General features: G+C 40.3%; 2 protein-coding genes across 2 annotated transcripts; one reads left to right on the top strand and one right to left on the bottom strand.

The window, feature by feature from the left end:
* Positions 1 to 2,796: 2,796 nt before the first annotated feature.
* Positions 2,797 to 6,857, bottom strand: GON7 (GON7 subunit of KEOPS complex). Its single transcript, XM_068554042.1, has 2 exons — positions 6,617 to 6,857; positions 2,797 to 4,190 (listed from the first exon to the last, which is right to left on the bottom strand). The coding sequence occupies exons 1-2, from the start codon at positions 6,822 to 6,824 to the stop codon at positions 4,096 to 4,098; spliced, it is 303 nt and encodes a 100-aa protein (XP_068410143.1). The 5' UTR covers positions 6,825 to 6,857; the 3' UTR covers positions 2,797 to 4,095.
* Positions 6,858 to 7,028: 171 nt separating this feature from the next.
* UBR7 (ubiquitin protein ligase E3 component n-recognin 7) lies at positions 7,029 to 22,126 on the top strand. The gene is made up of 11 exons (XM_068541294.1): positions 7,029 to 7,228; positions 9,162 to 9,295; positions 10,071 to 10,131; positions 11,010 to 11,105; positions 12,052 to 12,105; positions 12,658 to 12,763; positions 13,963 to 14,171; positions 14,347 to 14,496; positions 15,011 to 15,173; positions 16,886 to 16,947; positions 21,376 to 22,126. The coding sequence occupies exons 1-11, from the start codon at positions 7,079 to 7,081 to the stop codon at positions 21,466 to 21,468; spliced, it is 1,278 nt and encodes a 425-aa protein (XP_068397395.1). The 5' UTR covers positions 7,029 to 7,078; the 3' UTR covers positions 21,469 to 22,126.
* Positions 22,127 to 23,242: the final 1,116 nt, after the last annotated feature.

Here is a 23,242-nt window from a genome sequence, read left to right as displayed (position 1 = left end):
GCTCACAGCAACTAGAGAAAGCCCACGCAAAGCAATGAAGACCCAATGCAGCCAAAAATAAAATAAATTTAAAAAAAAAATCAAAGAGAACAAGAGCATACAATGAAAATTCTCGCTCTCACTCCCAACCCCAACTCCTTCTTCCAGGTGCAGTTTGACTATCCTTTCAGAGATAGTATATGCATATCTAGCCAATATTCTCCACTAGAAGCATTCTGCACTCTGTCCTACATCTTGCTAGTTTTCATTTAACATCATATACTGCATATTGATCTTAACAACACATAGAGCTATACCTTGGTCTTTTTTTAATGGCTGCACAGAATTATTGTACTAATGTGCTTCTTTTTTAATTTAATTAACTAGGGTCTTCTGCTGATGAACATTTAGGTTGTTTACGATCATTTGTTACCAAGAATAATGCTACAATGAATAGTTTTATATATTTATCTCTGCATATGTGTGCTATTAACCATAGGATAAATTTCTATTAGTGAAATTGCTGGGTCAAAGAGCACTCACATTTAACATTTTGACAGAATCGTCAACTTGACTTTTGAAGAGCTTATACCAATTTACACTCTTACCACCAATATATTATGGACTTCACACCCTTTCCAGCTCAATATTGCATCAAAACTTTTGCCCTTTCAGTCTGAGAAGTAAGAAAACTACTGCATTGTGGTTTTACTTTTCATTTCTTTGAATTGAAATTTTCTATTGTCTTTCTGACTGGTACACATGAGAGCTATAAAAGGAATTTTAGTTCTTAGTCATTTCTGTTGAAAATACTAAATACTTTTTCCCACTTTGTCTTTTAACCTCATTTACAAAATGTTCAGAAATTTTCATTATTATGTAATTGCATTTACTGATCTTTTCTATCACGGTGTCTGGATTTCTAAAAATCTTCCTTAGGTAACCTTCCTCACTCTGAGACTATAAAAACTCTTAGTCCATTTTCTTTTAGTACTTTTACAGGTTGTTTTTTTTTTTAATACTAAACACCTTGAATCTACCTGAAATTTATTATGCCCTAGGTAGTGAGAAAAGAACCCAACTTCATCACAAAAACTAACCAACTTGTTTCTCATTTGTTAAAACCGAAAGTGTTATTTTACAAATATTCTCCAATTTCTATAATAATTTTACACTCTAATCTTACTATATACTTAAATGTGCAAAATGACATCACAAGATGATTGTAGTATGATTAATTTCCCCAAACATGTTAATTTTATTTGGAACTATCACAGTTACAAAATTACATAACTCTAATACAGTTTTAACTCGGGGGTGCTCAGCTGCCCACCAGGGTAAGTTCAAACAGGAATTTCTTGTTAATGATTTTACCACAACATGAGTTAAAAAGCCTAGGTTTTTAAGATGTCTCATGTATGCATCTTACTGCAGTATGTTAGATAAGAAATGATAGTCTATGTTTGTAGATTGAACAGTTCTACTGAGAAATAGGTGTATCTTTAATAGGCTAAATAGGATCTAGGGAAAAGTACTACATAATAAATTGAGGGCCACAGATGTCTCTGATTTTCCCATTTGGAAGAAAACAAACTTTATTTCCTTAAAAATACAAGCCTTCTCAATAAAAGTTTAAAAAAAAATTTTGAGGGACTTCCCTGGTGGCACAGTGGTTAAGAATCCGCCTGCCAATGCAGGGGACACGGATTTGAGCCCTGGTCTGGGAAGATCCCACATGCTGCGGAGCAACTAAGCCCATGCGCCACAACTACTGAGCCTGCGTTCTAGAGCCCGCAAGCCACAACTACTGAAGCCTGCGCGCCTAGAGCCCGTGTTCCACAACAAAGAGAAGCCACCGCAATGAGAAGCCCACGCACTGCAACGAAGAGTAGCCCCTGCTCACCACAACTAGAGGAAGCCCGTGCACAGCAACAAAGACCCAACGCTGCCAAAAAATAAATTTATTTAAAAAAAAAAATTTGAGCAGCTTGAAGAAATAATTCTAATAAAATACATTTTATGAGGGGGTAAGTACAGGGGGCCAGATTCCATAGAAACATATAGTATGGGGACCTAACATTGTCTCAGAAGCTGAGAAAGTTCTGCTGAAGGAAATGTTTAAATGTTCAAACTTCCTAACTAATATTACAGCCAAGCAACAGCAACCTATTATAAAAGAGTAAAAGTTCTTGTCCTTGGCCACAGAACTCTATTAAAATAAGTATTTAATGCGACACAAAAGCACTTACATACGTACATATTTGCATATGTCCATATATTTCATATTTAGAACTCCATATGTTTCATATTTTAAAAGATTATCTAAGTCTAGCATCAAGCTTATTTTTAGGTAGGATTGTGGGGTTGACTTTCTTGTATAACAGTAAAGTTGGAGCTGTTTCAGAGAATAACTGTATCCTGTATGCCTGTGGCCAACGTTTTTACCTTTAGAAGGCAGCAGATTAGAAAACCAGTCAAAGGCATTTCTTTTCTACTGGTCCTTCAAGCTGGTCCCTCAAACCTTTAAAATCTTTTTTGTCATGCATGTGGCTCACTTAGGAAGACAGTATTAGAATCAGAAAAAGATTGATCAGACCTATAACCCAGGCCTCCAAACACTAGACCACAAGCAAAAATATGTTGACATTTCTTCTTCATAAACATACTTACTAAACACAGAAGGAGACAAAATGTTCAGGAGCAAAGTTCAGCTACTACTTTAAAAATATGAACTATTTTAATTATACAGGTTAAGTTTTTTTAAGGATTGTATAAAGATAAAAGATTATTATAAATCAGTAACTGAGCTAAAGTCCCAATATTAGAGACATTATCACAAACTAAACAAGGTAATTTCTGACCATTTATAAAACTTTTTCTAGTTGGTATTGTTTTAATTACATAAGAGTACTTAGTGGAAGGCTGATGTTCCAAGTAAAACAATACTTTAAAGATATGAAAAGGTGTGTAAATTCAGTTTCCTTAATAGCATGTACTTTGTAAGCTATAGGTTTCAGAATGTGTAACTGGGAAAGTGCTACGGGAATCTTTCAAAGGCTAAGTGTATAACCCAAGCTCTGCCAATAAGCTCTGTAACTCAAGGCAAATACCTAACATTTGATTCACCTCTGAAATAAATCATATAATCTGTAAGGTTACTTCCAACTCTAAAATTCTATGACAATTTGTATTTCAGTAGGTACATGCTACTTGATTTCTCTGCAGTTTAGCTATCTAAATGAATCAGGAAACACGCAGAGTAAATGAAAAATGCCTTAGTCCCTCCGACAAGCAGAAAAGGAATACATACACACACACATATATTTTAGGACTATATACATATATATATTTAAAGGATTTGATAGTCCTTTGCTAAGCAAAATCAAAGTTTGACCACAGGATGACACGAAATATCTTTTTATATTCAACACAGGTTGCTTACCTAAAGACTTATATTTGTGTTAACATAAATAGCAAATCACAGCATAAAAACACACCCCATTTAACTCTCTTAAGGTACAGGTTAAACATATATCCATTGAGTGGTATCGTCTCCAGAAGTCTGTGTACTGGGTTTGAGTGTGGATTCAAGGTTTCCATGGGTCTCTCTCAAGGGCTCTCCTTTCTCTTCAGTATTTCTCTCCATTCCCATTTTCCTTCTACTTATACAGAACTGCCATTCTTAAATTTAATACCCAATTTTCACCACTTGTTCATGTCAGTTCCTTGAAATGTAATTGTCCATGAGCCTTGACATGTACTTTTTATAACAGACGCAGAAGCTAAAAGATGTAGACATCACACAATTTAATCCAGAGGCTATTTAAAAAGTATAAAGAAAGAATTCAGTTGCCAACATAGCAGATTTTATACATTATTAAATGTCTATTTTATCTCCATGGTCTGAAACTTACCTCTCACTCAAGAAAAAAGATTCCTTTCTAAACATTTATTCTATCTTTCTTTGATGGAAACAGCAGAAAAGTTTCTTCTTTGAAAAAATTGCCCCAGGGGAACAAAACAAATGCTTTCCAAATTAGAGCACAAGTCTTCCTTAAATGTCAGTGTGTGATAAATAAGATCGTAGCAGTCTTTTAAATTTCATAAAAGCTACAGTTAAGTTGGTGTTTTTGGCCGTTTTGCAGATGGTCCATCTGAGTTAGTTCTGTTATCAACGTTATTTTCATCTTCTGCATCATCTTCATCATCACCTTTTAAAATAAATATTTGTTGTATGACAATATGTTCATTGGTTGAAAGAAATATACATAGCTAAAGCAGGTGATAATGAGACCATTTCACTTTAGGGATTAATAAAACAATGGATATATCAAATTAGAAATATGTACAGTTAAAAAGACTTTGGGAATTTTGGTGTTTAAAACCTTTCTTTTCTATCAGTTTTTTTGGAGATATGATTCATATACATATTCATATTCATATAAAATTCACTTTCAAAGTGTAAAGTATATTGATTTAGATATTCACTAGGTTGTGCAACCATCACCACTAATTCCAGTGTTCCAGAACACTTTTCATCTTCCCAGAAAGAAATCTCATACAAATTAGCAGTCACTTCCCATTCCCCTCAGCCCTTGGCAGCCACTAATCTACTTTCCTATCTCTTAGATTTGTCTATTCTGGACAGTTCATAAAAATGAATCATAAAACATGTGGCCTTTTGTGTCTGCCTTCTTTCACTTATCATGTTTTCAGAGTTCATTCAAGTTGTATAGCATTTATCAGTACTTCATTCCTTTCTGTTGCTGAATAATATTCCATTGTATGGATTTATATTTTGTTTATCTACTCATGAGCTGATGAACATCTGTGTTGTTTCCACTTTTTAGCTATTATGAATAATGCAGCTATGAACATTTGTGCATTTGTTTTTAACGGGAACATGTTTCCAGTTCTCTTGGGAGAACTAGGAGTAGAACTAGGAATCCCTAGGAGTAGAATTGCTGGGTCGTATGACAACTTTATGTTTAACTTTTTGAGGAACTGCCAAAGTGTTTTCCAAAGAAGGTACACCATTTTGCATTTCCACCAGCAATGTATGAGGGCTCTAATTTCTCCACATCCTAGCCAAGACTTGTTATGGTTCTTTCTGATTACAGCCTTCCTAGTGGGCATGACATGGTATGTCACTGTGGCTTTGATTTGCCTTTCCCTGAAAGTCAATGATGCTGAGCATCTTTTCATGTGCTTTCTGGCCATTTGTATATCTTATCTGGAGTACTGTCTATTCAAGTCTTCTGCACATTTGGTAACTGGATTCTTTTTTTTTTTTTTTGGTCATTATGATGATTTTTTTTCAATTGAAGTATAACTGACCCACAACACTGTTAGCTCCAGGTGCACAACACAGTGACTCAATATTTCTGTACATCACAAAATGATCACCACTATTTGTCTTTCTAGTGTTGCGTTCTATCACTTTTCTTTCATAATTGTTACATTTTTGAAATTTTGTATATGTTGAGATATGATTCATATAAGATAAAATTTGTCATTTTAACCTCTACAGCTTTTAACAAAGGAAATTCAAACCGAAGCTTTATGGGGACCTCATTAAACATACAAAAGCATGTCTTCCTGTATGAAGATATTCCTGACCCACTATTAGTAGAACAGGCGGCAGTTACTTTTTCAGTAAGTGATGATATATATATTTTTTTCTTTTTTTAAATGGCTCTACCTATACCTGTCCTTATTCCAATGATAATATTTTCAACGGATTAGAGAGGAACTTTTGGAGCCAAGAACCAGGACTTCTCTCCTCTCATGGTAACAATCTATTATCTGAAGTTCGTGTAATATTCTGAATTGGTTCCTTCACATTATCTGGCAATCAAGATGGAAACAAGATGGAAAGGAAAGGAAAGTACAGTACAGTTTAAGCTCCTCTACAGAGGAATTAAGTCCTGATTCTAATACTTAGTTCTTAGGTTCTTCAGCTCAGGGTAGTCAAGACTTAAAAAAAAACGAATACACTTAAATTTCCCGTTTCTACTTTCAAACTGCACCTACAAAACTGGGAAAGGAAAGGAGTCCCTGAGAGTTAAGACTTGTTCATCTTAAATCTGTTGCAATCTTCGGAACCTGCTCCTATTCTGTGACAGATGGCAGTCTTCCAAACTTGTTTGTAATTTCACACGGGGAAAATTCCTTTCCATCCTTCAACACCCAGCTTAGAAGTCACGCCCTCTCTGAAGTCTTCTTGGGTTCTCTAGGTTTGCAATAGCTACAGAGGAGCCTAGGGTCATCCTTCTACTCTTTAATAAGAGTGTTTGTCTGTCTAACCCCTCAGCAGTCAGAGTTCCACAAGGACAGGAACTGAGTTTCATTCTTTCTCCAGAGCTCAGCCCAATGACTGGCATAGAGCAGTAGACGTTCAGCACGTTTTTGTGTGTGTGTGTGATATAAATGCAAAGAGAATCGTGAAAAGCAGCCCTGGTAAATGAGCCCAAGTACAGCCCAGATCTGGCGGAAGGTGCTAACAATTTTTAGTTGGAGTTCTTCCCCCCCGCCTCACTTTCTCCAAGTTTGCCACTCCACGCGGGCTCCCTGAGCCGACTTTCCCCGGGCGCCCCTGCCCGCCCATCTGTCGCTCCAGCACCGTCTCAGAGCTCACCGTCCAACGCCTCGTCTGGAGCCGCCGCCACCCGGTCCTGTGCTTCCCGCTGTACCGGGGAGCCGAGGAGGTCGGTCACCAGCTCCCTCATCTTAGCCACGCCCGACAACAAGCCCTGGAAAGGGTCGGCGACGTCCGGCGCCTCACAGGGCACCCGCAGCTGCTGTCGCTGACCTTCCTGCCCGACGTACTCGGCCAACAACTCCATGGACACCGCCGAGCTTCCAGAGCGCGCCACGGTGACGCGCCACCCGGAAGCGGAAGCCAGCTCGCCGCCGGCGCAGGCGGGAGAAGGGAGAGGAGTAACTTCCGTTTGTCGGAAGTCGCTCCTCCCCCTTCCTTCGCTCCCCGTCTCTGGGATTGGTGCCTGGCACTGCGACCCCGCTTCCTCCGGCCCCGCCCTTCGCGGCCGCTTTTCCCGCCTCCGCTGGGGCCGAGAGGCGGTTCGGGTGACAGTTGAGCATGGCCGGAGCCGAGGAGCCAGCGGGGCGGCAGGCGGAGCTGGAGCCCGTGGTATCGTTGGTCGACGTACTTGAGGAGGACGAGGAGCTGGAGAATGAGGCGTGCGCCGTCTTGGGCGGCAGCGACTCGGAGAAGTGCTCCTACTCGCAGGTGGGCGCGCGGCCCGGGCCTCGCCTTCCCCAGGCTCCCCTGCACCTTCTCTCTCCCGCTGGACTTACCCTCTTCCCGCCTACCGCGGCCGGCACCCCCGTGGTGGTCCGGGGCCGCTGTTCGTCGTACGTTTCCCCATCGCAGGCCCAGTTGTCCTATTACCCGTAGTCTCCTGAGCCCCCTTCCTCAGCCTGTGTCCAGCAGGGCTCTCCTTCTTTCTCGGTCTTCCTCCGTCCGGCCCCCCACGATTCTCCAGGCTTTGGCCCTGGAGCGGTTGCTCTTTCCTTCCTTTCCCGTCTCTTCTCGGTGCCTCAGCTGCTTTTCACGAAACCGTCCCCGTGACCTCTCATATCCAGACATCTTTGTCCTTACTTTTCCCATCCTCAGAGCATTTATTAGGAATCGAATGGGAGAGTCAAAACAGAGTTAAAGGAGAGAGCTCGGGATTTGAAAATCTCCCCGTGTGGGCTGGGCTCCTGGACAGCTGGTTCCTCTGCAATTTAGTCTGACAAGTGCTAGCTGGTTTTTTGGAGAGAAGAAGCAAGTACCGCATCTGTCTGCAGTCTGCCCCCCAGGGGGATAGACCGGGACCCGAACAGCTGGTGGCACTGGCAGAGGAGGGGAGGGGAGGAGAGAAAGCATTTGGAAGATGTTGTGAACAAGGGTTTGAGGGGGTGTGATGTCGTGTTTGGTGACTCATCCTATATTTCTAGGTACAAAAATGGAGAAAGGTGGGTAGAAGAAAACTAATAAGAGGTGAGAATTGGTAGGAGGAAGAAGGTTACCTTCCAAGGGGGTGGAGTGGAACACTGAGGGATGGGGAGGGAGACTTGGGGTCATTCTGTGGTGTGGACTGAGATCATAATACCAGTTGTCATCGTTGTCCGGTTGAGTTTACACTGCAAAGTGGTTACATTTTTTTAATACACCTTGTGTCAGCTGTGTTTAATGTTGGCTGGTATTTAAAAACCTTTGGTCACCACTGAAACAACTTTTTCTCTGCTTTTCTTTTTTTAAAAAGTCTGTATGTAAGTTACCTTTGAAATGTAGTTAGGTTTTTGAAACAGACTTCCTTAACATTTTTTTTATTGTAGTGAAATATGTGGAAAAGTGCACAAACCATGTATAAGTGTTGGGAAAGCATAAACAAAAACACATGCAGGTACGTACTGCCCAGATCAAGAAATAGAACATTACCGGCATACCAGAAGCTTCCTTGTATCTTCCTTGTGTCTCCCCTCTTCCCAGAAGAGGGTACTATCCATCATCAGGATTTGCTTGTTTTTCTTTTAGCTTTTTACTTTGAAACATTTTAAGTCTACAGATAAGTTGAAAAAATAATAGTATGAACACCTGTGTACTTTCACATATATTCACTTTTTAACATTTTACAACATTTGTTTTTTCTTTTACCCCTTCATTGTAATAGACTTTCTTTTTTCTTTTTTCCTCAACCACTTGAAAATAAGTTGCAGACCATGACACCACACCTCTAAATACTTCAGCATACATCTAAAAATCAAAGGGATTCATTTAATGCATTGGTTTTCTCTTTGGTGGAACCACAAGCATTTTCCAAAATTAAGTATGATTATTACTTACATAAACTTACACACATTCTCCTACATTTTTATGTGTTGAAATGATTAAGCAGACCAGCTTATTCACAGCTGACTGAAAATATTAAACTTCTTTCTATCACTTTAAGAAAAAATTATATGAAAACAAGCACTGGTGTATGAAACATGCAACAGTGTTTTGGTATTCTGTTGAATAAGCTTTTTTATTAGCCTCAGTGTTTTTTACAGGAAAATCTTGACCACAGGTAATCTGATTTCAGTTATTTCTTAGATCATAGTATGGGCATTAGGTGACTCTGCCATGTTTCTTCCATTTTTTCTCTCTCTTTTTCCATTTTGGGGCTGTCTTTTAGGGCTCAGTAAAGAGACAAGCACTATATGCCTGTAGTACCTGCACCCCAGAGGGAGAAGAACCAGCAGGAATTTGCCTAGCTTGCAGTTATGAATGTCATGGAAGTCATAAACTTTTTGAGCTATACACAAAAAGGTAAAACGGTCAGAAATTGATGCTGAATGCTTTTCAAATATTTAGATTCTTTTCCAGCTGCACTTTTTTTTCTTAATCTTTTTTTTTTGGCATTCAAAGTAGTTGTGCACTGGTAAAATGTGATGTGTTTTTATGTAATATAATTGGAGAGAGCGGTTTTTCCAGAGGGCCTATTTTTTTTTTTTAATAAATTTATTTATTTTATTTATTTATTTTTGGCTGTGTTGGGTCTTTGTTGCTGCACACAGGCTTTCTCTAGTTGTGGAGAGCAGGAGCTACTCTTTGTTGCGGTGCATGGACTTCTTATTGCAGTGGCTTTTGCTGCAGAGCACAGGCTCTAGGAGCGTAGGCTTCAGTAGTTGTGGCGCATGGACTTAGTTGCTCCGCGGCATGTGGGATCTTCCCGGACCAGGGCTTGAACCTGTGTCCCCTGCATTGGCAGGCAGATTCTCAACCACTGCGCCACCAGGGAAGTTCCCAGAGGGCCTTTTAAAATAAAATTATGGTGCAAACTCAAACTACTCCTGCTGCTCTGCCATTATTTTATTAGTGTTTGTGTAATATAGATATTTGTCTTTATGCATGTTAGTCTCTAGAATTATTAAATCTTTTATTGTTATGTGCTTGGAGAAATTCTGGATGGCTACATGAACAACAACCAAGGTCACTTTTTAGATCCTAGAAGCCAGTTGAAAGAGGCTATGACATGAATTTAAAGAGTAAGTCATTAGATTTAAAAGAAAAATTAAAATCGGCTCTTCCTCCTTTGTTTCAGAAATTTTCGTTGTGATTGTGGAAACAACAAGTTTAAAAATTTGGAATGCAAATTATTTCCTGTAAGTAAGCACGGTAACTATAAATGCATGAAAGGTAGCTGTGATCGATATTTGTCCGAGTGGATAAAAACCAAGTATTTTCCAAAAAGGCAGTTCTTATGCTTATTCTTTGTAAATGGACAAATCAATATTAGACTGTATCCCATTTATTACTTTTTGGAAAACTAAGTAACCTTTTCAGAGCCTACAGTATAGATTGTAATTAATATGAAGGGTTTGGGGGGGAATGTTCTAAAGTGATTCAGGTTTAATTATGTTGATTGTGCTTATGCTTTAAGGTTTTTAAAGCAAAAGGGATGACTTTAAAAACTGAATAAATAAAACTTGGTAATAATGAGTGGGTTATGTGCACTCAGAAGTTTTTCAGTGCTTTTTGGATAATAAAAACTATGCTTATACGCTTTCAATGAAATAACAGAAATGAAAGAGAAAATAAGGGACTTTACATTGTTCAGTCATTGCTAAAACTGTCATGCTTTTTCCCTCCTCAAAGATTATTTTTAGACAATTTCCTTGCCCGCTTTTTACCTCCTAGTAACCTGGGGGCTTTGGCTATCACAGCTGGGCATTAAGAAGTCTTTTGAAATTCTAGGCCAATGTCAGCTTACATAGGTTGATAATTAATATTTATGATTCATTTTCCCCCAATTGCTACAAAGAAGGCATAGAAAATAAATTTTATTTTTTCCCTGTATCCTGGAAAAAGTATCCCTTTAATAGGAATGAATTTTTTTCCTTTGTACTTTGAAAGTTAAAGACCAGCTTCTGGGGGGGGGGAGATATTTAATGCACAAATTTATTGAACGCATAAATTTCATGATGCATGAAATTATAGTTAAAGTTAGACCATATTATATATTGAAATTAATATCTTTCAGGACAAAGCAAAGATAAATTGTGGCAATAAGTACAATGACAACTTTTTTGGATTGTACTGCATTTGCAAGAGACCTTATCCTGATCCTGAAGATGAGGTAAGAGATTTAGAGGTTAGCACCGGGACTGTGTCATCTCTAGCCTTCACTCCTCAGCCTTTTGTCATATTTGACCCTTTAGCTGTTCAGCAGGGATTTGGGGATTGTGAAAGGATTCTAGATTTATCCCTTCTTATGAATCTGGGCTGGAGCTACAACCAGAACAGATGCCAACTATTCTTCTCATTCTTGTATCATGAGAATGAAATATTGGACAGGACTTTCTCAAGGCCAGAATTTTTTTCCTTCCTCCCCTTCTTTGCCTGCCCGTTTGCTCCGTTCCCCTGAACACTTTCCAGAAAGTGACCTTCAATTTCTTGCATCTCTGCAAGGAAAGAAATAGGGTGTACAAACTGGATCCTCTTAAAAATTTCAATTAGAAGTACACACAAAATTTAAAAAGAATTTTTCTTCTTCCTCACCCGTGTACCTTCTTACCTCCCAGAAACAACCACTGTTAACACTTTTTGGTATATGTATTTTTAAACCTTTTTCTGTGCACATATAAGTGAGCGAATGTGAGTTTTAATTTCTAGTTTCCCTTTATTTTGACAAAAGTGAAAATTCTGTGCATTCACTTCTGCAACTTGCTGCAATTCACATTACCTCCCTGGGCCTGGGTTTATGTCTGAAGTGAGAATACATTACTATTTATAAAGTTTTATGGGAGTCAGATATTAAGTAACTGATATGAAAGCTTTGATAATTGCTCACAAAGCGCTTAACTTAATGTATTCCTTCTGTAACACCAGTTCATGGAGAATGAACTTCTTTGGCCCCTTAAATTGCTGTTTCTCCTTGTCCCCTTGACTTCTGGCATGTGGATAGCAGTTTTACAGAATTGGTAGAGAATTATTTAATGTCTAATTCTAACATGTGCCAGATTTACTTTGGTATCCCAGAATTCGCTGTAATCATTAACAAACAAATGGCTTTCCCGTGTTAGATTCCAGATGAGATGATCCAGTGTGTAGTCTGTGAAGACTGGTTCCATGGAAGGGTAAGGAGAGCTTTTACCTTTTAAAGACATTGTCTTTACAAAAAGAGAGAAGATCTTGTCTTTTGGAATTGACTATATTTTACGTTATAATTACTCTTCTAAAAATATAGTAAAGATATGATCAGCGTACCAGTGCAATATGTTTTTCCCCCTGGCTGCGTTGGGTCTTCGTTGCTGCACGCGGGCTTTCTCTAGTTGCGGCGAGTGGGGGCTACTCTTTGCTGTGGTGCGCGGGCTTCTCATTGCGGTGGCTTCTCTTGTTGCGGAGCACGGGCTTTAGGCACTTGGGCTTCAGCAGTTGCGACGCGTGGGCTTAGTAGTTGTGGCGCGTGGGCTCTAGGGTGCAGGCTCAGTGGTTATGGTACACTGGCTTAGTTGCTCCACGGCATGTGGGATCTTCCCGGGTCAGGGACCGAACCCGTGCCCCTGCATTGGCAGGCGGATTCTTAACCACTGCACCACCAGGGAAGTCCTGCAATATTTTATAAAATAATGGGCTTTTTGGACAACTTAGTGATCACAAGGAAAATGTTCGGTTTTCTGTGTTCACAGCATCTTGGTGCCATTCCCCCTGAGAGTGGAGATTTCCAAGAGATGGTGTGCCAGGCTTGCATGAAACGCTGTTCTTTCTTGTGGGCTTATGCTGCACATTTGGCAGGTAAATGTCTCTGTGGAGTTGGTATTCCACCAACTTGTGCTGTATGTTCAGAACAATTTGTATGTTCAGTACATAATTTTTATCAACTAGTTTTAACTGGACTCTGTGGAAAAAAGTATAAGATCTGTTCCTTCTCCACAAGGTGCTTATAGATAGATTGGGAGACTACCAGGAACAAATTTGTACTTAAATGGCATGATGCAGAGTATGGGTGAGACCAGAATTAGAGAAAATGGAGGAAGCAGTTTTGAATGGGATTTTGAAAGATAAAGAGATAAACATTGTTCTTAAATGTAAGACATGCTGTTGGTTGGGGAGAGGGTGGTGGTATAGTTTGTCATATAGTGCTTTTATTATACTCTAAGAAATTGACCCCAAACCACTAATCAGCAGTGAATGTTCTTGAGGCATTAAATATTTTATTTTATTTGTAATGCTATATGTGTTTATTTTTAAAGTGGCAGTTACCTGCTGCTCTGGCCTCATAATTTCTTGCCCTTCTCACCTTTAGGGAACACTTCACCATACAAACCACAAGCAGCATCAGACATTTTTGATTTGTCTCAAAATTCTTAAACTTGGTATGCTTTCTTTCTGTTCATGCCCTTTCCAATTAAATCTCACTTTCTGCTGGACCTGAATTTATTTCGCATTCATCAGGTTTTCTTAACCGTTCCCCTCTGCCCCTCCTTCATTTCCTTCCCTGTCAGCAGATGGCCTCATTTCCTACTAAACTGAAATGCCATCATGCAAACTGAGTTCCCTTATCATTTCTCTTCTCTCCTTCACAGTATTTCTGTCTCTACACGCACCCTTTCTGATTTCTTTCTCTCATAAAGAAAAGCTGTTGTTTTTTCTAAAACTGCCCTTCTACCTGTATTTGCAGTTAAATCTCTTCCTATTGCCTCTTGCTTCTTGAGGTGTCCCTCTGTCTTTAACATGTATAGTATTTTTTTTCTCTTTTACATAGAAAGTGCCTAAGTAGTGATTGGTATTTTTAAATGATCCTTTCAGTTGTTTGACTCTTTGGATTAGGCAGGCATAACCTAAAAAAGTGTTATTTCCTTTCTTATTATTCCAGAGATTAAGGTTGACTTTCTCCTTTTCCAGATTCTGAAGTATGTTTTAATCAGACTAAGTGATTTCATTGGCTAACTGGTCTGTGGATATGTGTGTGTGTTTTTTCAATGAACCCACAGTAACCAAAGTAACTGCTGAAGATGATGGGTTGGTGCTGAATGTTGATGCGGTAGGTGACCAGGAAGTTATCCAACCTGAAAATGGAGCTCATCATGATGGTGCCCTCAAAGAGGATGTTCCAGAACGTGGAAAGGCTGCTGAGAAGGAATTTAAAGCAGAGCAGATGAACGAACCATGTACCAGCTCTAGTTCTGAAGCTGATCTCCAGGTAACATGAAATCTGAGGTATAAAAGAAATAAAACTTAAGCAAAATTAATTCTCTAAGCTATATAGCTTTGGGTTTCAGTTGTACCCTTTGCCTAAAGAAATTCTTTGACAAAATCTAAAGTATGAAAACTATGATAGTTTAAAAAACACACTTCAAAACTTAATTTAATTTCAGACAGCATTTAAGAATCAACATCTCAACACAGAATCACAGTCCGGCTGCAGACTTCAGGAGCTTAAAGCTAAGCAGTTTATAAAGAAAGACACCGCCACCTATTGGCCCCTGAACTGGCGTAGCAAGTTATGTACCTGCAAAGACTGTATGGTAAGTACCTGATCAAGTTCAATATTAGTATGTTTTGTGGACTGATGCCTAAAAATAAGAGCACCTGAAAAGTATATTTAAAAAACTGATATTAGAGTATAGAGAACTGAACATTTTTTTATATTAAGCAAATTTATGAAATAGTATTTGCAGTCCTAATGCTTATGGAAGAAATTAAGAATTATGCAATACTTTTTATTTACTTAGCTTCATTTCAGTGGAAAATAGCTTATCTTTTTTATATCATAGAATTGCTTGGGAACATATTACTTGAAAGTTACAGTAAGTCAGTGGTTTTTAAATAAAGATCTCTTAGATCGTACAATATCTACTGGGAAGTTGGGAGGTTTCTAAAAGAGATTTGGGCAAAAAGAATAAAACGTTCAAGCAACTCTGCTAAAAGGCTCAGGTTTTTCTGGGTATTAATTAAATAAATTTTTAGTGATTCTCATGAGGTTGACTTTCTGAGAATGACATACAGTTCTAATGGGGAAACTGGTTTTATTTTTTAAAGAAAATGTATGGCGATCTAGATATCCTGTTCCTGACAGATGAATGTGACACAGTTCTGGCTTATGAAAACAAAGGCAAGGTTGACCAGGCAGCTGACAGGAGAGACCCTCTAATGGACACCCTTAACAGCATGAACAGAGTCCAGCAAGTGGAACTTATTTGTGGTAAATATTGTTTGTGAAAGTTCATGAAGTTCATGAAGTTTCCTTCACTATTAAAAACAGTTATGTATAAGGAGGACAACTAATACCTATTTTAATTTAACACAAAGATGGTTTAAGTTTGGAATTTTATAGTAGGCCTCACCTACACTTGCTTGATTGTAATGTTGCTGGGTTATTTAGCTGCTATTTTCATTGAATTAGGGTTACATGCTAGAATAATTACATGCTTGAGAAACCGTAACATGCTCTTTTGCTTAAAGGTAGATGTATGAGTAAACAATAAAAGGAAATCAATTTCTTTTTCCATCCACTGAAATAATTTTCATTGAACATTACGTGTCATCTTTTTGAGCAAACCATGCCATCTTTTTGACAGTTCTTGAGGATGCTTCAGTGGTTCACAGGAAACCACTAGAAGGGAAACATTCCCAAACCCTTAATTACAGGCTTTTACATTTTTTTTTTTTTTTTTTAATTATTTATTTATTTTTGGCTGTGTTGGGTCTTCGTTTCTGTGCGAGGGCTTTCTCTAATTGCGGCAAGCGGGGGCCACTCTTCATCGCGGTGCGCGGACCTCTCACTATCGCGGCCTCTCTCGTTGCAGAGCACAGGCTCCAGACGCGCAGGCTCAGTAGTTGTGGCTCACGGGCCCAGTTGCTCCGCGGCATGTGGGATCTTCCCGGACCAGGGCTCGAACCCGTGTCCCCTGCATTGGCAGGCGGATTCCCAACCGCTGCGCCACCAGGGAAGCCCCAGGCTTTTACATTTTTTCCCCCAGTATGCCCAACTTATTTTAGTGATTTCTATCCTAGCCATTTCTACTTGGATGCAACCACTTTTGTGCCCCTTTTTTGACATTGATTATTCCTGTCTTGTATTTGTAACTGTTTGATTAATTTCCTTTTGCCTTTATTGGACTGAAAGCTTTCCGAGGATAGAGGCTGCATCTAAAACATTTTTGTAGCCCTCAAGGTGCCTTGTACGTAATATAAATTGTTGAGTGAGTACACGAGTTTTAAAACTTAATGTTTGGGGCTTCCCTGGTGGCGCAGTGGTTAAGAATCTGCCTGCCAATGCAGGGGACGTGGGTTCGAGCCCTGGGCCGGGAAGATCCCACATGCCGCGGAGCAACTAAGCCCGTGCGTCACAACTACTGACCCTGCGCTCTAGAGCCCGCGAGCCACAACTACTGAGCCCACGTGCCACAACTGCTGAAGCCCGTGGTGCCTAGAGCCCCTGCTCCGCAACAAGAGAAGCCACCGCAGTGAGAAGCCCGCGTACCGCAACAAAAGAGTAGCCCCCGCTCACCACAACTAGAGAAAGCCCGCGCACAGCAACGAAGACCCAACGCAGCCAAAAATAAATAAATAAAATAAATTAATTAAAAAAAAAAAAAACTTAATGTTTGACAAGTACAAGATATTTCAAGCACTAGAATTCCAGAGAGATGGAAAACTTTTAAAAAAATTCTTAGCTAATCTTTTTGGGAATGAGGATATCTCTGTTTTTTGAGGGTTTTTAAATGAAAAAGGGTCCCAGATGTCAAAATGGAGGAATTTGAGAGAAATTGAGAACACGTTTCTATGCAGATTTCACTTAAAGAAAATGTGGTTTAGACTAACATACTCAAATGTCAATGGTAAGAAATATTTTGTTTCTAAATGCAAATGGCTTATCTAAAGTTTATGTCCTTTTTTGTTGTTTTGATTTAGAATACAATGACTTGAAGACTGAACTTAAAGACTATCTCAAGAGATTTGCTGATGAAGGCACAGTAAGTTGAGTTAGAGTTTTAATCATAGCCTTGTATGTTTTGAATAAAGTACCTTTTTTTTTTAGTGAAGTATAGTTGATACACAGTACTATTTTAGTTTCAGGTGTATAACATAGTGATTCAACATGTTTATAGATTATACTCCATTTAAAGTTATTACAAAATATTGGCTACATTCCTTGTGCTGTACAATATATCCCTGTAGCTTATTTATTTTATACATAGTAGTTTATGCCACTTAATCCCCTACCCTTCACTTGCCCCTCCCCCTCCCTCTCTCCACTGGTAACCACTAGTTTGATCTTTATATCTGAGTCTGTTTCTGTTTTGTTATATTCATTTGTTTGTTTTATTTTTTAGACTCCACATATAAATGATAACATGTAATATTTGTCTTTCTCTATCTGACTTATTTCACTAAACATAATAATACCCTCTAGGTCCATCCATGTTGTTGCAAATGGCAGAATTTCATTCTTTTTTATGGCTAATATTCCATTGTGTCTGTGTGTGTGTGTGTGTGTGTGTGTGTGTGTGTGTGCGCGCGTGCGTGCCACATCTTCTTTAACCATTCTTCTGTTGATGGACACTTAGGTTGCTTCCATATCTTGGCTGTTGTACATCATGCTGCTGGGAACATTAGGGTGCATGTATCTTTTCGAATTAGTGTTTTCGGTTTCTTGTATACATACCCAGAAGTGGGATTGCTGGATCATATGGTAGTTCTATTTTTAGGTTTTTGAGGAACCTCCATACTGTTTTCCATAGTTCATTTTCTTTGATGAAAAAGATGACTGAGAGCTTAATGCAGGCAGAGGAAAGGGAAATCAATAGTAGTGAAACAGCAATGGACTAGCCACAGCAGGAGTCCTTCCCAACCCTCCGCATGAGGGACGGAGCAGTCATCCGTGATCTGGCGAGAACAGTTGTAACTTAGGAGAGGGCCGTTGGATCAGCCATACTGATTCTCCCAGTCCCGACCTTCAAGCAGGGATTTTTGGAGAAGGAAAGAAAAATGACCAGACAGAAAAAAATGAAAGCCAGACCCCTTTTCTGTGATTTTTGAGTTCTAGTTTAAAATAAAAGAACTTTATATTGGGGGGCTAAAACATTTCTCTTGCTGGTTAGGACGGTCTATATGCTTTTAAGGGTGACACTAATTCTATAATGTGTACATTTTTTTTTTTTTTTTGGCCACGTGGCACGTGGGATCTTAGTTCCCCGACCAGGTATGAGCCCATGCCCCCTGCAGTGGAAGCAAGGAGTCCTAACCACTGGACCGCCAGGGAATTCCCATGTAATCTTTTAAAATAGTTTTCCAGGGACTTCCCTGCTGGTCCAGTGGTTAAGGCAACGCACTTCCACTGCAGGGGGCGTGGGTTCGATCCCTGATCAGGGAACTAAGATCCCACATGTCACGGGGTGAGGCCAAAAAATAAATAAATTAATTAATTAATTTATAAAATAGTTTTCCAGTTGAATTTACAAATACTTCCTAGCCCTTTACTACTCATACATTTATGATGGACTTTTTCTTCTAAAATACTTTTCTATCTTCCAAAGGCAGATATAAAGCAAAACTTTTCTTTTCATGGCCTACAGTTGTCCTTCTGGACAAAAAATGTTTTGCTCTGCTATAGCCAGACAGACAAATGAAGTCAGACATGGGTCTGACGGACACTCGGGACATGCCCGGAAACTTGCTTTCTTGGTAGAAGTCTCTGCCAACCGAGTGCTTTCTCATAAATGCGGGAAGAACTTGTAGCTGCCTGGATATCTGGCAATGCTGCCTTTCTGCAAAATGAATTGTGAAGTCCAAAGTTAAAGAGACTTCCTAAATGGTTTTCTCATTTTTTAGAGAATGTTCCTCACTGTCACTAGGGACGGACGTCTTCCTGCTTCCCAGCAGCTCTTAACAGACAGTTATTCTCATTTCTGTTGCAAAGGCTGTCCTCTGCTTAGTGCAGCCTCAGGCTTCTCTCTCACTGGAACTAAGAGGGTCCATGGGTGTAACTGTTTTGGGTTTTTTTTTTTTATAAATGTATTTATTTATTTTTGGCTGCATTGGGTCCTCGTTGCTGCATGCGGGCCTCTCATTGTGGTGGCTTATCCTGTTGCAGAGCATGGGTTCTAGGCACGTGGGCTTCAGTAGCTGTGGCACATGGGCTCAGTAGTTGTGGCTCACGGGCTCCAGAGCACAGGCTCAGTAGTTGTGGCTCACGGGTCTAGTTGCTCCACAGCATGTGGGATCCTCCCGGATCAGGGATCGAACCCGTGTCCCCTGGATTGGCAGGCAGACTTTCAACCACTGCGCCACCAGGGAAGCCCCGGGTGTAACTGTTTTAACCTCGGCACTGTTAGTGGACGTTCAGGGTCTTTCAGTTGTGTCAAAGCACATGCTCTTGCCTCTGCTTTTGTGTAGTTTGTGGTTGCTGTGCTCTTTATTGATTTTATTAGACACACACTTAAATTCACATAAAAGAAAAAAAGTAGGTATATTGTCTTTTTCCATTCACATTTGAAACAGTTTTATCCGGAGTCTTCACACGTGTCTTCAGTGTATGGATCTTTGTGACAGCTAGAGCCATTCTTCATGAGTCTGAGATAATCTGATGTGATGATTTAAAAGGACAGAAAAATATTTTTTATTGTTTGTTTTTGACATTACTAACTAGATCTTTACAGACACCTTAAGTTGTCATAAAGCTCATCTGCTTTGGTTGTACTTGGCTATAGAAGAGAATGCTAATAAGGTCTGGGTGTTGTCAAATGATGGACTGCCCTTTATTTAATGTTTGTGTCTGACTAAAAAATAATAATAACAGACACTACACATTTTCTAGGACAAACCAATAAAATGATTCATTATTGGACCCAGGTATTTATTCTTTAACATTTCTACTCTGCATGTTGGCTGTGACCATTTGAGGATGCCTAGAAACTAAAGATTACACACTCTAATTTGTGTAATTTGTGGGCTTTTAGGTCTCCTCCTACTATACCCTTGCCAGAGAAATGTCCTTGTATTGCCTTTCAGCGTTTAATGTTTGTGATCCGAGCTAGGGACAGATCCTTCACATTGGAACTCCCCAGTATCCTATTTATTAGCATTTGTAAGTGTGCGTTCCCAAGCCCAGCGCCTTAGAGCTCTGAGCTGTGGTTGCCTCCGAGTGCGTGAGCATCTCGATCTTGAGTCTGTGAGGGGTTCTCATTCCTCACAGGTTGACCCCCAGCTGACTCTTGGTGCCTGTGAGACTGGTGTGTCAGCTGCCAGTCTGGCGTGGAGTTCTTTCATTTCGAGGAGTTGTCAGATCATGTCTCACCCCAGTGGGTTATCCAGGTTGCCTGTGCCATTTGGGGATGTCGCGCTCTTACCCCTGGGGGGTGGAGAGGGAGGTTTTCGCTTTACACACAAGTATTTGTCCTCTTTCTTACTTCTCTTTCTCCTCTCTCCCTCTTGCTCACTGTATTCCAGTGCTTTCTGTTTCTTTTTCTCTTTCCCTCCCTCTCCCTGCCCCACCTTTATTCCTTTATAATAATAAGAATGTGTTACCTTTGTAATTAAAAACCATGTTAACAAACCTGTCAGTTGCGGCACAGAACTCACTCTTGGGGTGAGCAGGGACTCCTTCCGGGTAGGCCTGGTTTACTTTTTTATCCATATTTCCCCTTATTTTCTTATTTTTGATATTTTATTTTGCTAATAGAAACACTTTTATGTGATGTTCTAGTCCTTTTTCCGATAAAATACAAGATAAATTTCTCATTTTTATTGCATAACATGGATATTCCATTTACTGGGAGTACTGCTTCCATAGTTTTTGCCAATTATTTTTCTATTTATATAGCAAACATCTGTAATTTTGGACTCTTGAAGAGGGAAGAGTTTGGGGGTTCCTTTTTTTTCAGTAAAGGAGAGAGCACACATCTCAAAAAAAGCAGATTTTGTTTGCTGTGGGTGCTTCTGCGGAACTGAAGGACATTCCCAAGACAGCTGTGTCCTGAGGGAGGGCAGTGGCCTCAGGCGACCATCAGTCCCCTCAGTTTTCGTCCTGGCTCCGCCACTTTTCTCTTCGGCTGATATTCATTGAGAACTTACTCTGTGCTGGGCAGTGTTTTACAGGCCTTACATCTCATCTGCTCTTCAAACGGCCCTGTTAGATGGGTGCTGCTTTCATCTCATTTTAATGAGGAAACCGAGGGCGGTGGTGGAACCCACGCTCTGTACCAGTGTGCTGTCTGCCTACCGCGTGACTCTGGCCGGTGTCTGAGCCAGGACGAGCTTGTCTATGCAATGGAGCTAGGATAATTAATTACACGTTAAAACAGTCCTTATCAGCAGTATTGTTGGACTTGACTGTGAATGTTACAGCCAGTTAGTGCTGTTCTGTGATGTTCCCTGTCCTAATCTTTGCTCTCCCTCAACAGGTGGTTAAGAGAGAGGACATCCAGCAGTTCTTTGAAGAATTTCAGTCAAAAAAGAGAAGAAGAGTGGATGGGATGCAGTATTATTGCAGCTAGACTGGAGTATGGCGCCTTCTCATCCAGCCAGTGAAGATGCCACTTACTGTTCCAGGAATAAAAGAGGCATATTTCACCTTTGGTCCCCTTTCTGTCCTCTCCTTGGAGAGGCCTCCTCCTGCTGATTTCACAACCAGCATTCCTTTCTGACTCAGCTAAATGCAGCTCATTCCACAGACTTGAGCCCCACCACGCCAGTCCAGCCAGGGTTATTTGCTCATGAGTTTCAAGAAGTTTGATTTGGTTTTGAGAAAGTAAACTAGTTTGGTTTTTTTTTCCCTTATGATTTGCTCTTTAACTCCCAAGTGTGTCTGCCCTGTCACAGAGCCGCCGTCTTCCAGGACCGGCTCTGTGAAGTTCTCTTCCTGTCAGCTCCAACCTCCATAGATCCCCCCACCCCTACGATCGTGGTGCCTTGGGTCAAAGCTTCCTCAAGCCTGTTCTGCCCCTTCTCCCACATCCCTGTTTTCTGAGGTTTGGTCACAGCTTAGAAGGGATCTCAGAGCTTGCTTCCTCCAGGCCAAACCTCCGGAGTAGCCAGGGCTGATGGTTTCCTGTCCTAGATGTTTATCACAGGCAAGGAGATTGGCTGATGGCAGGATTGAGGAAGCCTACCTTTGTTACAAATTTTACTAATAAATTTAAAGTGAAAATTTCATTCACAAGTCTACTGGCACTAGAATATTAGAATTTCAGTACTGTAGTGCTCACAGGGCTTCCTGGAGAAAATCTGCCATTATACTGGTCCCTCTCTGCTGCCTAGAAAATAGACCGGGTACTACCCTGTGAAATCTTGGTGGTTTACAAAGTCCTCTGGGTTTCTTTATATTATCAGGGATATTCATAAGCCTAGATTATAAACAGACCTATTTTGATATTGTTATGTTAAGAAAATGGTATTAGAACCCCCAATAAATTATTATTTTTCCCCTTAAATCTGTGCTGAAGAAAAAAGATACTGGCTTAGCTTACTTGTAGCGAGCAGGGCAGTGAGTGCTCTGTGTTGGGGGACTATGTGGAAGAGATCCCAAGCAAGGCCCTAGGCTGTGCACATGATGAGCTTTATGTATATAAACGTTACTGTCCACAGCTGAGTCCCTAATGACTGTGAGATCTCTTGAAGAACCTCATGGGATGTTGTATAAAACCCCATATTTGAGGGGATGTCCTTTCAGTTGGTTTGAAATCTCTTTAAAGCCCCTCAGTCTATGTGGAAAACACCTTTTGATAAACAAAGAGCCCTCAGTTGCTCTCTCCCTCTGGAGGAGCGTGGTCTTTCCTGACAGTAGACGACACACTTTGAGGTGTGAGACTATACGCATTTGAGGCTTTGGGGCCACAAGTGTATATTAATATTTTTTGTGTGTCCAGCAGTCACAAGTGCCCACCGATCCCTGGATAAGTTGAACTAGGCCTACAGAAAGTCAAGGACTTAAATAGTACAACTCGTTTTTCTGCATCAAACCTCCTAATTACAGATCCTCATGAAGAGTGACGCGTGGAGCTGGAAGGTCTTGTGGCCACAGGAGATGCCTGCGTGCTCTGAGCTGGCCTTGTAGAAAGGATGGAAAGGCTAGGGTGAGAGCTCGCGGCATCTTCAAGATGGTTTACATCCCCAGCTTGGGAACTCTGTCCCAAGTCTGAGGATTTTTGAACCCCCTCTGCAAGGTGGTACTAGTTGCGTACCGTTGTGGCCTGAAAGTTTGTATCTTCTCAGACATTTGATTTAACTATCAGAAAGTTCCTTCCTTCCTTATGACAGGCCAGGACCCAG

Source organism: Eschrichtius robustus, chromosome 1, assembly GCF_028021215.1.
Source record: "Eschrichtius robustus isolate mEscRob2 chromosome 1, mEscRob2.pri, whole genome shotgun sequence".
NCBI classification, from domain to species: Eukaryota; Metazoa; Chordata; class Mammalia; order Artiodactyla; family Eschrichtiidae; genus Eschrichtius; species Eschrichtius robustus.
The sequence above is the reverse complement of the archived record's forward strand: the minus strand, read 5'-3'. Positions and strand labels throughout refer to the sequence as shown.

Bases quoted from the DNA above. Each gene is read 5' to 3' on its own strand.
- GON7 (XM_068554042.1), bottom strand. From the start codon at position 6,824: ATGGAGTTGTTGGCCGAGTACGTCGGGCAGGAAGGTCAGCGACAGCAG. The intron at 4,191-6,616 runs GTGAGCTCTGAG...TTATTTTAAAAG, and splicing joins TCCAGACGAGGCGTTGGACG to GTGATGATGAAGATGATGCA.
- UBR7 (XM_068541294.1), top strand. From the start codon at position 7,079: ATGGCCGGAGCCGAGGAGCCAGCGGGGCGGCAGGCGGAGCTGGAGCCC. The intron at 9,296-10,070 runs GTAAAACGGTCA...CCTTTGTTTCAG, and splicing joins TTTGAGCTATACACAAAAAG to AAATTTTCGTTGTGATTGTG. The intron at 12,764-13,962 runs GTAAATGTCTCT...ATGAACCCACAG, and splicing joins TTATGCTGCACATTTGGCAG to TAACCAAAGTAACTGCTGAA.